This window comes from Perognathus longimembris, chromosome 1, assembly GCF_023159225.1.
Source record: "Perognathus longimembris pacificus isolate PPM17 chromosome 1, ASM2315922v1, whole genome shotgun sequence".
Lineage (NCBI taxonomy): Eukaryota > Metazoa > Chordata > Mammalia > Rodentia > Heteromyidae > Perognathus > Perognathus longimembris.
The window spans coordinates 39,950,692-39,967,855 of NC_063161.1; the positions used below are offsets into that span (position 1 = coordinate 39,950,692).

General features: G+C 36.7%; 1 protein-coding gene across 2 annotated transcripts in view; it reads right to left on the reverse strand.

Moving 5' to 3' along the window:
- Tbk1 (TANK binding kinase 1) overlaps positions 1-17,164 on the reverse strand; it is a 45,246-nt gene that overhangs the window by 12,954 nt on the left and 15,128 nt on the right. For both annotated transcript variants that reach the window (XM_048360317.1, XM_048360324.1), the window contains 7 exons: positions 15,777-15,937; positions 11,530-11,640; positions 7,764-7,943; positions 4,958-5,154; positions 4,048-4,106; positions 3,576-3,667; positions 2,074-2,175 (listed from right to left, as the gene is read on the reverse strand). In XM_048360317.1, the coding sequence (XP_048216274.1) occupies positions 2,074-2,175; positions 3,576-3,667; positions 4,048-4,106; positions 4,958-5,154; positions 7,764-7,943; positions 11,530-11,640; positions 15,777-15,937 (902 nt within the window). The remainder of the gene's footprint in view (positions 1-2,073; positions 2,176-3,575; positions 3,668-4,047; positions 4,107-4,957; positions 5,155-7,763; positions 7,944-11,529; positions 11,641-15,776; positions 15,938-17,164) is intronic.

Here is a 17,164-nt window from a genome sequence, read left to right on the forward strand (position 1 = left end):
CTACCACTTTGAGCCATAGCTCCACTTTGAGTTTTCTGGTGATTAAATTGGAGCTAAGGGTCTCATAGGCTTTCCTGCCTGGGCTGGCTTTGAACCTTGATCCTCAGATCTCAGCTTCCTGAGTAGCTAGAATTACAGGTGTGAGCCACCAGCACACAGCTATTTTGAGTTTTTATAATTTAAAATTGTATATAACTACTTATTCTTTATTATAACTATTTAATAAAAATTTTATTCAAAGTCTAAAAGCTACCAGGTTATAAGAAAACCTTGCCGAAGAATATAAATATATATATATATATATATATATATTTTTTTTTTTTTTTTGGCCAGTCCTGGGGCTTAGACTCAGGGCCTGAGCACTGTCCCTGGCTTCTTTTTGCTCAAGGCTAGCACTCTGCCACTTGAGCCACAGCGCCACCTCTGGTTGTTTTCTATATATGTGGTACTGGGGAATCGAACCTAGGATTTCATGTATACGAGGCAAGCACTTTGCCACTAGGCCATATTCCTAGCCCCAGAGAAGATATTTTTATATATAGTCATTTCCCCTGATCTGTGGGTTTTGCCTTCTATAGTTTCAGTCAGTGGTGGTCAATGCTTGTCTAAAAGTAAGAAATCAAGGGCTGGGAATATGGCCTAGTGGTAAAGTGCTCGTCTCCTATACGTGAAGCCCTGGGTTTGATTCCTCAGCACCATGTATATAGAAAAAGCCGGAAGTGGTGCTGTGGCTCAAGTAGCAGAGTGCTAGCCCCGAGCAAAAAGAAGTCAGGGACAGTGCTCAGGTCCTGAGTTCAAGCCCCAGGACTGGGAAAAACCAAAACCAAACAAATAAAAGTAAGAAATCAGAAATAGTTCATAGTTTTTAAGTTCATGTTCTTCTGAGCAGTGTGTTGAAGTCATATGCCCTTTGTTCCTTCCAGCTTGGGACTTGAATGCCCAGTCATCCTGCGTATTCACACTATGTATACTACTCACTCACTGTCTTATACTGTAGTGTTTTTATCTAGGGTTTGCTACTATCTGAGATATCCACTGAGCGTAGCTCAGATAAAGATGAAATTAAACAGACAAATTAATTTCAAATAATCTTTTTTTTTTTTTGTGGCCAGTCCTGGGCCTGGAACTCAGGGCCTGAGCACTGTCCCTGGCTTCCTTTTGCTCAAGGCTAGCACTCTGCCACTTGAGCCACAGCGCCACTTCTGGCCGTTTTTTATACATGTGGTGCTGGGGAATCGAACCCAGGGCTTCATGTATACGAGGCAAGCACTCTTGCCACTAGGCCATATTCCCAGCCCCTCAAATAATCTTATGCTAGTATAATGGCAAAAATTTTAGATTTCAGAATTAATAGAGGTCAGTAATAGATTCTGACTTCATTTACTGTTTCCTCTGCAATCTTAGAAAAAAAGGCAGTTTAAATGATCAATTTTTCAAAAACCTTCCAGACATAAACCTTACAAATAAGAATAAACCAAAAAGCCTTGAATGAAAAGAAGCCAGGACAGTGCACAGGCCCTGAGTTCAAGCCCCAGGATTGGCAAAAACAACAACAACAACAACAACAACAACAACAACAACAAAGATTTCGGGCTGGGGATATGGCCTAGTGGCAAGAGTGCTTGCCTTGTATACATGAAGCCCTGGGTTTGATTCCCCAGCACCACATATACAGAAAATGGCCAGAAATGAATGAATGAATTAAATAAAAGAATAGAGCAAAAGTAATTCCTAAAATTCTAAAAATACTCACAAATTGTCATTCTAGAGACACTTCTTCCTATTTCCTTAGTTGGTAAGAGGTTTCACATTTACCTAATCAGAGTTTCTGCTAGACATGATATACTTTTTTATCTCCTTTTATCTTGTCCTTTACAAAGGAATGGTAAAATGCCACCAGAGATGGTGTTCGTTTCTTATGGAGAAAACTGTTATTTTTCTCCTTAGGATGGACCAACCTCTATCCAAAGAATACTCTAACACAAGCACTTGCACAGCATGCTATGAGACAACTAAACTAAATAGAATTAAATAATACTTTTCCACAGCTAGCAAAGAAGAAAGTCTACTTACGCTTTCACAGTTTTCTCAATGTTTCTGATGCAGAAATCCAATGTAATCACAACTTCTGTCTTTTTATGAACAGTTTCATTGTAATCATCTTTAACTAATTCACTACAAAATAACATTATTTCCATTAGTTTATCTAAGGAATCACTTACGTTTTCTTGCTTATTATTAAGTATACCAGCACACTACAAAGTAGCATGTAAATATGAATAAAAGTATAGTAACTCTTTTTTATGCTTCCAGGAATAGAATACTTAACTGGGTAATAATATTCTGTTCTAGATTAGAATTATTATCACATATTATGTATATTATATATTAATAATTCTGTTCTAGATATTAATAAAAATTAGTTTTTAGACTATTTTTAAGGTGAGTCTATATGCTCATCTATGATTGCATTTAATACGATACATCTGGAATTGGTAGATCTATAGAGACATTGTTTTAGTGGTTGCCTAGGGCTGGGTGGTTTGGGAGAAAATGGTGAGCAATTGGTTTAGGGTGATCAAAGTGTTCTAAACTTAAAAGGTAATGGTTTTATAGCTCTGTGAACATATAAAAATCACACAATTGTACATTTTTAATGGGTAAATTATACAGTATGTGTATTCTATAATGCTGTTTAAGAAAGTAAATATGACTTTATTTAGGAAAAAGGTAGGCCATGGAGGAAGATGCTGAGGACTTAACCCATAGGAAGAATACACTGTACTGAATTATGACAATGCCAAAGTCTTCCAAGACAACAAAATAATCACTAAGTCAAAGTCTTTGGAAATCACATTGTAGGTTTTTTTTTTTTTTGTTTTGTTTTTGTTGTTTGTCAGGCCTGGGGCTTGGGACTCAGGTCCTGAGCACTGTTCCTGGCCTCTTTTTGCTCAAGACTAGCACTCTACCACTTGAGCCATAGCACCACTTCTGGCTTTTTCTGTTTATGTGGGCTTCCTGCATGCAAGGCAAGCACTCTACCACTAAGCCATATTCCCAGCCCTCACACTGTAGTTTTAAGGTTTAAGTTCTATTTGTCCTTTCCATTTCACAAGGTTATTTTAAGAAATAAATGAAAACTAGCCATTAACTGTTTTTTTTTGTTGTTGTTGTTGTTGTTGTTTTGTGCTAATCCTGGGGCTTGAATTAGGGATCGGGTGCTGTGCCTGAACTTTTGTACTCAAGGCTAGAGCACTACCACTTGAGCCATAATCCACTTCCAGCTTTCTAGTGATTAGTTGGAGATAAGAGTCTTACAGACTTTCCCACCTACATGGCTTTAGGCCACAACCCTCAGATCACAGCCCCAGAGTAGCTAGGATTATAGGCATGAGCCATGGGTGCCCAGCTCCACCAACTGTGTTTGTAAGCTAACTGTGAAGCAAATAGAAAAACAAAAATCAAGCTCTGGCTCTAACTAGTCTGAATTGGCTGAGTATCAACAAGGGGTGATTATCCATTATTCAGGGAGATCTAGCAGAAGAATAAGCTAAACATTTCAATCTGCTACTTACATCAACCACCGAATTCCCTTTCGCATTAATTCCTGATAAAGCAGCAAAGTACTGGCAATCCTACAGGCATAACACACAACCCCAGTTACTGCCTGATGGAAAAATAAGAGGTGTCAGTATTTGGTGCCACTGTTGTATAAGGTATGAAAAACTTAAACATACACATTTTCAGGCTTCCATATTCCTATCAGATTAATATAAAACATAACTACCAATGTCAAAAAGCTAAGTGTAGCTGTAACTAATAAAATATTTCATTAATTTTATCTAATTGATAGAGAAAATTTTCTTATAATAATTTCAAGAAAGGATACCAAGTAGAGAGAACACAAATAATTTGGAAAAGGTAACAATTTAAAGGAGTAAGTTCCTAACTCACATAAGCACATATAAAGACACAATGCTATGCCTCTACTACTGACAGGATAATTTAAAACCAAATGTTTACATAGTAATTTGCTTAAATACTAACCTTAGCCATGCTTGCATCTCCATCTAAATCATAACGTGGATGTACTTTAGGAAGGGAAACTGAAATAAGAAGTAAAAGTGATAAAAATTTTATTTTGTTTATTTGTTTTGTTTTTGTTGCCAGTCCTGGGCCATAGACTCAGGGCCTGAGCACTGTCCCTGGCTTCTTTTTGCTCAAGGCTAGCACTCTACCACTAGAGCCACAGCGCCACTTCTGGCTTTTATCTGTATATGTGGTGCTGAGGAATCGAACCCAGAGCTTCATGTATACGAGGCAAGCACTCTACCACTAGGCCATATTCCCAGCCCCGTGATAAAAATTTTAAATAAACTATTTTATTGTTTACATTGGCAAATGCAATGTATAAACTGAACATCAGAGGCAAAACTATTTTCCTCCCTAAACAGCTACTTGAAACAATGCTCATTCTCTGGCATTTCATTTTTTTGAAAAATACATTTCAACACAATGAAGTCAATGTTTTTCTTTAAATCTAAATCAAATACCAAAGTCCAACAGAAATGTAAAAAAATGAAATATCTCTTTTTTTTTCTATCAGTAGGATAAATAATTCATTTAAAAAATGTAGATCTAGTTTTTCTTAGATTCTAAAGTATGGCACAATGTCCTACACAGACTGGACAAAGAAAATCCTGGCTGAAGTTTACAACATGTTTGAGTGTAAGCCAAACAAAAAAAGCAGTGTAAAGTAAAATTTATGTGACAAACTAGCACTTTATGAAACAAAATACTTTAATCAAAATTATATCTGAGGCTTTTCAAATTTACTATGATTCTTTATTGACTAATTTATAACATCTTAATATTTACAAAGTTCTATGTCATCACTTTGAGAAAGTGACAAATTTGTGTTTGGTTTTTTTTTTAAAGGAGAAAAATCCATACATACTTTTCTCATATAGTAATCCTATGGTACTCAGGGGTTCCCGGCTTACTATAAAGATTGGATTTTCTTCTGTGGTTTTAGGAAAATGTTGTGCCAGCCTTCCAGGTTCTAGGACAAGGCGTCGCCCTTCATAGATAAGTTCTTGATTAGAAGAAATAATTTTGGTCTGTTTATATACCAGTTCATGAAATACAGTAGCACTATGAGAAAAGTTAAAAAAAAAGACAAAATACAATTTTAGATAAAATGAGAGGCAAATTCTGTTTGTTTTTTTGCCAGTCTTGGGGCTTGAATTTAGGGCCTGAGCACTGTCCCTGGCTTCTTTTTGGTCAAGGCTAGCACTCTACCATTGGAGCCATAGCACCATTTCTGGCTTAAAAAAAAAAAAAAAGGGGGCTGGGGATATGGCCTAGTGGCAAGAGTGCCTGCCTCATATACATGAGGCCCTGGGTTCGATTCCCCAGCACCACATATACAGAAAACGGCCAGAAGTGGTGCTGTGGCTCAAGCGGCAGAGTGCTAGCCTTGAGCAAAAAGAAGCCAGGGACAGTGCTCAGGCCCTGAGTCCAAGCCCCAGGACTGGCCAAAAAAAATAAATAAATATATACACATATATATACATATGTATATATATATATACATATGTATATACATATACATATATATATATATACACATATGTATATATATGTGGTGCTGAGGAATCAAACCCAGGGCTTCAGGTATTCAAGGCAAGCACTCTACCACTAGGCCATATTCCCAGCCCCCAAATTCTGATTTTTTTAATGTTGCATACAACATTTATTTCTAATCAGGAACAGTTCCAACAAATGCTTTGCTAAATGGACATTAAACCTACTAAAATGAAAATTCCCAATCTGTATAATATATGTGGCCCTCTAATATTTAAAAGTGGGGAAAGGGCCGGGAATATGGCCTAGTGGTAAAGTGCTCACCTTGTATACATGAAGCCCTTGATTCGATTCCTCAGCACCACATATATAGAAAAAGCCACAAGTGGCACTGTGGCCCATAGCCTTGAGCAAAAAGAAGCCAGGGACAGTGCTCAGGCCCTGAGTCCAAGCCCCAGGACTGGAAAAAAAAAAAGTGGGGGAAAAACAGCAGAAAGAGCAAACAGATACCTAGGTTCAAATTCTAGCTCTTCTAATTACTTGTAGCAAGTGACTTAGCTCCTCTGTATTGAATTTCCTCAGTGGTCAATGGAGTAACAGTGGTAACCATTCTCACAGATGTGAAGGTTAAATGACTTAAATGTGAAAAGAACAGTAGTTGCAACTGTGTAATGTCTGTTAAGTAGATTTAAAAATAACCTATTCTCAAAATGATGTGTTTGGGGAAAATATGGATTCCCCTGAAGACATCTATGAAATCAAAGAAATGTTTCAGCAGCAAAACTGTGGTCTGGCTCTACCACAAGCTTCTTTTGATTGGCTCAGGGTAGGAAAGACACTTAAGTTCAAGTGCACTTTTATAATGAACATGGTAGTTAGCACCCAATTCTGTTGCCTAAATATTCAGGCTATCAAGTTCCAAAATGATGATAAGTATTATATTATAACCTGATATGATGATGTTGATGTTGTATTATATTTATATATTGTAGGTTAGATTTACACATCTCTGATATTTTACCTAATCTATCTTCTTTTCCTCTTTTTCTGGTGCTTGGGTTTAAACCCTAGGCCTTGTGCATACATGCTAAGCAGGCACTCACTGAGTCAGACTCCGGTCTCTCTTTTACGAATTTTATAAGGTACCAAAACTGCTATTTGAATTCTGTCAAAACAGAAATTAAAGTACACAGAATGGGTGTAAACCACTCTCATTAAAAATGATTTTGAGAACACTTAAGATTCAAATGCAGTCCAGTTCTAAGAAATAATATAGGCAGATGTTTATACTAGCTACCCAATTGCCACCAATGGAAGCACCTGGCAACAAAGTAAAACACTACAACTAAGGTATTAACCCTGATACAACTCATCTAATTCAGACTTCCCCGATTTTACATGCAGTTTTATCACATGGACAGATCTTTTTTTAAATCTAGGTATACTGTATTTCTGTTTATATTCAACAAATGTTGAATATATAGCTAGTACTCATTGTTTTATGACACTATGTATAAATAAAAACTAAGTTATATTTAAGATTTAGGCTTTAATATTTTTAAAGCAGAACAATACTCCTGGTAAAACTGAGTACACATACCAGTGGCACGGTATTTATGGTTATGCGACCATGTAATATTTTTTATCAGTTGTAGGGCGTAAACTTAGGGAAGGGGTGCTAACTCTGAGCTCTTTGCTCAAGGCTGGTGCTCTTCAACTTTGAGCCATGACTCTATTTCCAGTTTTCTGGCAGTTAACTGGCAAAAAAGAGTCTCATGGACTTTCCTGCCACAATTGCCTCCTGAGTAGTTAGGATTACAGGTGTGAGCCACCAGCACCCGGTGTGACCACATCATTTTAAAGAAGTCATAGAATTTGTTTTGTAACACTTGCAGTTTAACTACAAGTTAATTTACCTGTAAATTTAAGTAACGTCCTTTTCATTTTTTTGGCACTGCTTGGCTTTGGATTTAGGCCTTCACTGAAGAAGCTACCCCCAGCTCAGAGCTCAGTGAAAAAGAACTTGCTAAGTACTCAATCATAACTTTCCCAGTGAGAATTGGGTGGACTTGGTGAAAGTGAATGCATTTTTTTCTATTTCTTGTCCCAGTTTAGGAAAATATTTAATATATAACTCAAGGCACTGATACAAGAAAGAAACATAAACAGGTACTCACGTATTATAGCTGTGAATATAAATCTTGTGAGCCGTTATTTGTTGTAGCGAAAAAACATGAATTATCATTCGGTGAAGTATATCACTAGTTTCTGCAAAAAACTGGTCAAAACCCCAGCACTTTTCCTGGTCTGCTTCAAGGATGTTTGCAAGAACAGGGGTAAGTAGTACCTGAAGACCTCTAAAATAGTATTGAAAACAGTTTTTGAAAAGTAAATATCATATATTGTCTAGGTACAAATCAAACCAGGAAATCAAAGAACTAGCTATTTTACAGGTTTAAAATCACTTCTCTGAAATACTTGGGACTATAGTGCTTCAGATCTAGATCTTTTTCTGATTTTGAAACATCTGCATATATTACATTATGAGATATCTTGGGGATGAGTCCCAGGTCAGAATATGAAAATTGTTTATGTATCATATATATAACACATAACCTGACATAATTTTCTAGAGTATTTTTAGTGCACCTGCAGCTTGGCTGTGACCAGTCTTGAGGTCAGGTATGAAATTTTCCACTCATTGTATTACATCTGCACCTAAAAAGGTATGGACTTTGGGGCGTTTTGGATTTTGAATGCTCAATTTATATTATTTTTTTTCTTCTTTGTTCTTTTAAAAAAAAGCTTATAGCCCATCAATTTTTCATAAAGTCAAACAACTTTCAGTTAATAGAAATTGTCAATAAATTAAGAATTAGAGGATTTTAATATTAACTTTTCTTTTGCTGATAATTGTTTTCAATGCTTGTCAAGTTCCAGGTTTCCTCAGTTTTCTAAATGCAGTATGTTCATGGTTATCCAGGTAAGATCAATTGACTAGAACCAGATGTTCATGAAGGTATTTTTTTTTCCAGCAAAGGGTCGCTTAAAGTCTTTGTAATATTATATGTGGAATTTATGTGCCTTTCATATATATTCGTATATATGTATGTATACTTCTTTAGAAAGTAAATTGCTATGTTAATGTAGCAATTAATAGTGGAATTCAGCAAGGAATAATCTGAGTAAAAAGATTATATACTTTCAAAAACTGAGTGTAAGAACCTCTTTTTTTTCTGTACTTTCACTAAATTATAACGTATGGTCATATAGGTTCCCAATTGTGGAATTTCAAATAATCTTTAAAATTTAAATTTACCTATGTGATAGACACTAAGATAATCCCTTGTCTGTTTTTAAGGTACATAGTCAATGTTTTAATTTTTGCCAAACAGCTATATATTCCCCTTCTCTTTGTTAGTAATTCAAACCTTTCCATCTAACACCACTCCTCGTGTGTGTTATGAGAGCCAGCTTTTACTGCAATTAACTGAAGGTTGTGAAATGGTAGCATAAGGTAGTTCAATGAAAATCAACCCAGAAATGTTTACTCACACAAAAAAGAAAAGGCTTTTTTCCTACTGATCCTTCAAAGCCATGAAAATGTTCATTTGGGAATGTCTGACTGGAGTTGAAGAAAAAACTAGAGGAAAGCAGATCTGAACGATAGAAAGAGATCAAATCCTGATAAAACAGTCTGACACAAAGGATTCTGCTGGGCTTTGAGCCACATATACACATGAACTTTTAATGACAAAGTCAAACTATTTCATTCTTTACTTAAACCAGCCAGGTTAGGTTTAGGTTTTTGGTTAGTTATTTCCATTGTTCATTTATACAGTATACTTTACTGCTCTACTTAAAACAAACAAAAGTAAATATTTATAGCCTATCTTGGCTCATGGCTATAATCCTACCTACTCAGGAGGAGGCTGAGATCAGGAAGACAGTAGTTCCAGGACAGCCTGAGCATAAAAACCTGTGGAAACCTCTTCTCAAGGGCACCATAGCCTTCACCTGTGATTCCAGCTATATGAAAGGCTGAGATTGGGAAGATCATGGCTCATGATTAGTCTGTGCAAAAAAATCTGCAGGATTCCATCTCAACTGGGAGTGGTGGTACACATCTAACTAAGATATGGCATAAGTAAGAGGATCATGGTCCACATATGGGCCCAGGGAAATAGTAAGGTCTTACTCAAATAACAAGTGCAAAAAAAGGGCTGGAAGCATGGCTCAAGAGGTAGACTGCCTAGCTAGGAAGTATAAGACTAAATTCAAACTCTAATAAAAAAAAAAAAAAGAAAATCACACAATCTGTTTTTGGAGGTTAAATTAGTATGCTAATAATTTATTAAACAAGACAAGGTCTATTATCCTCCAGAAATAAGCAATATATATAGTTTAGACCATCAGATTACGGCTTCTAAATTTCAGCAATAAACAGCACGTGTTCACTTTCTGGGTTCTTTACATTCTTTTTTTTGCCAGTCGTGGGGCTTCGACTCAGGGCCTGAGCACTGTCCCTGGCTTCTTTTTGCTCAAGGATAGCACTCTGCCACTTGAGCCACAGTGCCACCTCTGGCCGTTTTCTATATATATGGTGCTGGGGAATTGAACCTAGGGCTTCATGTATATGAGGCAAACTCACTTGCCACTAGGCCATATTCCCTGCCCTGGGTTCTTTACATTCTATCAGTTTTGCCTGAGGTCCCCAAATTGACTTTTACTAAGTAAAAAACACGATCACAGTAATATTACATTTCTGCTCCCTAACACAATGAGTTTTCTATGGTACATCTATTTGTACAACCAAGTTTTATTTCTGAAACGTTTCTTTCTAGAAAATGTAGGAAATGAAATTGTAAGGAGAGTGGTTTTTGAAAATGATTTTATCAGTGGAACTCTTGGTTTAAATGATTTTTCACAGAACTCTATGAAGTGATGAATAATATTAGCTTGTTTTAGATGTTTATTTACTTACATGCTGAAGGCATACAAAAAGCACCCACAATTTATAATAGGCACTAAGCCAGATGCGATTCGCATCCTATGTGTGTTTACTTGTTGGTTATATATCTACCATGGTAGGAAAAAAATTAATTCAGTAATCACAAATTCTAAATATTGAAAAGTGTGTTGGCTACATTTCTAGAGTGAAATCTAAAATAATTAATTTTCAGTGGTGATGTAGAGCTGAGTATTGCCTAATCAGTGTGAGACTCACCCAACACCACTAAATAAATATCTAAGTAAATAGACAAATAAAAGAATTGATTTAAAAAAATAAATCTTTGTTTTATGGTCTCACACACACACAAAAAGAATTGATTTTGTACTCTGAATGTCTCTTGCATTCGTTGCTTGTAATGGTAAGATTCTTATGACATATTTTTGAGCCAAGGTTGTTAAATTAATCAAGACCCAAATAAACATCTGAAATGCTACATAATGGTACTAAAAAATTATTCTCACCTTGATTCATTTAAGTACTTAAAAAAAATTAGAACACTAAATGTTTTGGTGGTTGCTTTTTATAATTCCAGTTGAGAAATTTACTGATGTCTACACCATTCTTTGTGGTCCACTGATATGAAATTTAGTATAAAAGGTACCACAGTCCTAAGTGGAATCCGCACACTAGGAAGAATTTCAAATTTAGAAATTAGTAGTCTTAAAAACATATGCCTGATGCCCTGGGAAGATTGTTTATATAAGCTCAAAATAAATATTTACCACAAAAAACAAAACTCAAGTACTTTTAATAATACCTAATCAAAGTAAATATAAGCTACAAAACTAGTGTGGTGGCCAGACTGAGCTATACAAGACCTCACTCCAAACCCAAACTGACAAACCCCAGAAACTATACTTGAGTATTTAAATATGTGTGATTTCAGACAATGAAGTGCAAAATATGAGAACTAGATACACTATATTTACCGGGAAAGACTACAAGAAACAGGCATGTCTCCACTCCAGTCAATTGGTCCATTTTCTGCTTTTTGTACTCCAGATATTGCCCCAGAAGGCTTTCCAGTTATTATTTTATACCTTAAGAGAAATAAAAACAGAATAAAATAAGCAGTTCACTACTGGATGGCCTATCAATGGGCTTTACAAAAGTAGTTCCTCAATTGCACCTACAATTATCTACTAGATGAAACTTTGTGATTGATGGTCACAGGATCCATAAAACAATCAAATACTTTGAATCTGACTGACTGAAGCAGAATAATGGTTGTATGGATACTTTAAATATGCCATAATTAATTTTCATTTGGGATCTCAGAGTACCATTAACAGCATCTTGATGTTCACAACAAAAATATTAATTTTTCCATCTGAAAAAATGGAGCAAACACAAAAAAGTTATGTCACAGAATATCTCTAGGCCATGAAAAAACAACTAATCCCTTTTAGCCTACATTATTCACAGGCAAAGTAAACTGACTATAAAATTACCACAGAATGAACAATAACATTCTCTTAGGAAAGCAAAACTATACAGAACACAATATCGGAAAAATTTTTTGCATATTGAAAAAAATTTGTAATGTCTTGATAGATGTGCCAAAATTATAAAGGCAAATGTAATGAGATTCCAGATGAGGATGTAGGGATGGATGGGGAAGCTAAAGAATACTATAATGAGGTAGCAAGTCAATATAAGTGTTTTGGGTTTCAGAACTTTTTGATACAAAGCTTAACATAGGAGGGAAGTATGAGTTTCTTGCCCTTAAGAATACTTTCTTTTTTTTTTTGGCCAGTCCTGGGGCTTGGACTCAGGGCCTGAGCACTGTCCCTGGCTTCTTTTTGCTCAAGGCTAGCACTCTACCACTTGAGCCACAGCGCCACTTCTGGCCGTTTTCCATGTATGTGGTGCTGGGGAATCGAACCCAGGGCCTCATGTATATGAGGCAGGCACTCTTGCCACTAGGCCATATCCCCAACCCTTAAGAATACTTTTATGCTGGGCACTGGTGGCTCACACCAGTAATCCTAGCTACTCAGGAGGCTGAGAGCTGAGGATCGTGGTTCAAAGCCAGCCCAGGAAGAAATGTCCATGAGACTCTTATCTCCAATTAACTGCCAGAAAACTGGAAGTGGTGCTGTGGCTCAAAGCCGTTGAGTGCTAGCGTTGAGCTGAAGAGCTCAGAAGAGCGCCCAGGGAGAGTTCAAGCCCCACGACCGACCAAACAACAACAGACTACTTTTACTTACATGAAATTGTAAGATATAACAGAGAAATATTAGGTAAGCTTATAGATATAATTTGTCAGAACTTGTTTAATGTCTAAGTAAGTATACTTGGGGGCCTGGGAATATGGCCTAGTGGTACAGTGCTTGCCTAGCATGCGTGAAGCCCTAGGTTCAATTCCTCGGTGCCACATAAACAGAAAAAGCAGGAAACAGCACTGTGTCTCAAGTAGTGGATTGCTAGCCTTGAGCAAGCCTCAGGACTGGCAAATAAATAAGTAAATAAACAAACAAAATGAATGTACTCTGAGAAAATCAATGTATCTTTTTCAAAAAAGAGCTAATCAGTGAAACTGATTAAGATCATCTGCTGCTTCCTCAGCAGAAGCAGCCACAATTTCTGTCTTAAGAGATTTTTCAAAGGAAATCAATGTGAAAAGTAGAATGTGTTCACATGAGAAGATACGACTATGGAGGAACAGCTAGAGATATATGAGATCAATGCAAAAGAAAGGCAAATAGGATATAGGAATACTGTTCTATATTAGCAAAAGTTTAATTTTGTTAAGAGCCTTATATGTGTTCGTAATATATAAATGAGATGCTTAGGTAACAATATCGTTATAATGTGAGATGAACACACCATTCAGTAGTAAAAGTTGCTAATGACTAAGCACTTTTAGGGATTGATTAGTATCAATGTTCACAAAAAGTTGAATTTCTGTGCAAATAAAAGAAACTTTGCTAATGTATAACTGCCCACATGAGGATCAGGAAGGCTATCAGGTTGCTTATTGATGAATCAGATGGCTCCTTTCTTAGGCAGTACCACATTTTTTATTTAGTCCATTTTTAGAGCACCAAGATGTGCAGATCAAAAGCAGGATTAATTCTTAGGCACAATTTCTGTTTAATGAGAAAAGCACAAAGTGACTCTGAGCCTTTGTTAATGAAGAAATTTTATAAAAAGGGCATTGCTGTAAAGCATGCTCAGGGTAATGCTACATAAAAATCTCCAGTACTAGTAGTGAATGCCTTCTCCCTGATACACCCACTGCACTTAATGGACAGCATGAAAATACCCAACTTTCAGCAAAAGTCCTATTGTCAGTTTACTTTACTTCCTCAAATTAGCAAAAGAAAAATATGCTTCTTCATCAATTTTCTTTTCTTTTCTTTTTTCTTTTTTTTTTTTTTGCTAGTCCTGGGGCTTGAACTCAGGTTCTAGGCACTGTCCATGAACTTCTTTTGCTCAAAGCCAGTGCTCTACCAGTTGAGTCACAGATCCACTTCTGGCTTTTTAGGTAGGTTGTTGGAGATAAGAGTGTCATGGATGTCACTGCCCTGTTGGCTTTGAACCATGATCCTTAGATCTCAGCCTGAGTGGCAAAAAGTTACAGACATGAGCCACTGGCACCCATCTCCAATTTTCTGAGATGAGATTAGGTAAAGTTTATAATTTTACAGTTGTGATTATTACTTTAAGTCATATGTGTTTATTAAAGACAAAGGCAAATATATAAAGTGTGAGCAGTATGTTAAGACCTCATGAAATGATTGGGTAGAACAGGCTGTCAGTGGGTCATTGGCCTAAATCCTTCACTAAAAAGCTTTATGTGTGTATGTACTGGCTGTCGCTCATGAAGCAAGGTTATTCACTAATTTCTTTTAAAATAAAATAAAGCATGATCTCTGAATAGATGAATTTTCTAATAAACTTCACATCTAGAAATGAATCTGTTTTATTTGCTTTATAAGAAGTGACTGTCACTAATTATTCCTAGTAGCATGGAAGCGTATGAAGTATATATTAGTTCATACTAGTATTTTCTTTCTTTCTTTTTTTGGCCAGTCCTGGCACTTGAACTCAGGGCCTGAGTACTGTCCCTGGCTTCTTTTTGCTCAAAGCTAGCACTCTGCCACTTGAGCCACAGCACCACTTCTGGCCGTTTTCTGTATATGTGGTGCTGGGGAATTGAACCCAGGGCCTCATGTATATGAGGCAAGCACTCTTGCCACTAGGCCATATCCCCAGCCTAGTTCATACTAGTAAAATGCATTCGGTCTCTGGTTGGAACCTGTAACACTAGAAAACATTTAACATTACATTGCTGAAAAAATGTTATTTTTTAAAATGATCAAAGCAAAAGATCTATATAAGAAAACTATATTTCTTTTACATCTGGTAATACATTGTTCTATTTCACAGAACTTTGTTACTGTTTTCAGTCACATATAAGAAAAATGCTTATAAGCACATAAAGTTTAAAAAGAAAGTATGCTACAGTGAAATTTAGAAAGCAGTATACTTTTTAATGACAGACCAAAGATAGGATGCCATTTACACAGTTGTATATAGGATTATTAAAACATGATACGAAAAATGATGCCTATATGTATTCCCTTCCCACCCCCCCCCCCCCGCCCCGTTCTGGGGCTTGAACTCAGGGCCTGGGCACTGTTCCTGGGCTTCTTTTGCTCAAGGCTAGCACTCTACCACTTGACCACAGCTCCACTATGGGCCTTTTCTGATTATGTGATACTAAGGAATCCAAGCCAAGCCATGCATGCTAGGCAAGCACTCTACCACTAAGCATCATTCCCAATCCTATATATTACTTTTTACAAAGCTGCATTTTTTAATTTTTATTTTTTTGCCAGTCCTGGGGCTTTGACTCAGGGCCTAAGCACTGTCCCTGGCTTCTTTTTGTTCAGGGCTAGCACTCTACAGTGCCACTTCTGGCTTTTTCTGTATATGTGGTGCTGAGGAATAGAACCCAGAGCTTCATGTATATGAGGCAAGCACTCTTGCCACTAGGCCATAATCCCAGCCCTTATTAAAAACCAGCATTCTTATTAAAGATCACATTGCTGAAAAGAGAAGAAATGACTGCCAGGCTAATTTAAATTAGTATACACCTAAAATATATGGTCAAACAAAATAAGCTATACATTTAAACATTATTTATACTTTTAGAGAAACTACTTACATCACTTCTTTATTCCTACGAGGACCCTCAAATGGTCTAAATGGTAGTGATCCAGTAGCTGCATGGTAAAATGTTACCCCAATACTCCAAAGATCAACTGTTGCTCCGTATTTCTTCTGATGATCTTTCCTTAGTACTGCTCTCTCATACATATCTGGGTGCTAAGAAAAATGTGCGAAAGGATTTAAAACAAAATCAATGAACTTGTGAACGAGAGTAATATAATAAAAAAGGGAGGGTATTTGCTAGGCATTGGTGGCTCACACCCATACTCAGGAGATTGAAATCTAAGGATCAAGGTTTGAAGCCAACCAGGGAAGACTCATCTCCAATTAACCAGCAAAAAGCTGAAACTGGACGTGTATGGCTCAAGTGGTAGAGAGCCAGCTATGAGCAGAAAAAATTGAATGAGAGCATGAGGCTCTGAATTCAAGCCCAATTTGGGTACGAGCGTGTGCAAACACGCAAACACACACACAGTCCTCAATATCTAATCTGTCATGTTTTCCTAATAATTTAATTTTCCCACTCCCAAAAGACTAATTCACTTCTCCCCCTCACTGCAAACTTTCAGTACATCTCCCTTAACCCTCAATTTTGAAGACTTCATGCCATCCTTCCTGAAAGGAAATGGGAGCAATCCGACCAAGCAATCAGACCTTCTTTAGGCCCTCTGCCAAATACCAATCCATCTGGATCTGGGTCCATCTGCCAGGCCTACACGTTGTGCCATGGAGCTGATTATATGCTACAAATCAATTCCTGTAATTATCCCTATTATTTTATGTATCAATTTCCCCCTACTGGATTACTCCTTCACACTTATGATCTCTAATATCTTCCATTTAATTAAAAAAAATCCCTACGTTTGATTCCTCTACTTTTAGCAATCACCCAGTTCTCTGATTTTTTACTATCGTAAAAACTGTTAAAAATAGATATCCACAATTATAGCAATCTTACTCCCTTCTATGAGGCAAGCACTCTACCACTAGGCCATATTCCCAGCCTGCCTTACTCCCTTCTATTCAAACCTATCACCCATATGCTTTAATAACTTCTTAAACTGTCTACCATCCTGAGCTCCAGATTCACAGTCTAACACTGTCATCAATGTTTAAAAGGCAGCTCAGATTTAGCATTTCCAAGAGTCTCCTTTAAGCAAACAATTCTCTTTCTTTTACTAGCCACTCTCTTAATCATATCATCTTAATTTATTATATATATGTATATATATAAATTTTTTATTTTTTTATTTTTTATTTTGCCAGGGTCCAGGGTCCTTAAACTCAGGGACTGAGTACTGTCTCTGGCTTCATTTTGCTCAAGGCTAGCACTCTGTCACTTGAGCCATAGCGCCACTTCTGGCCATTTTATATATGTGGTGC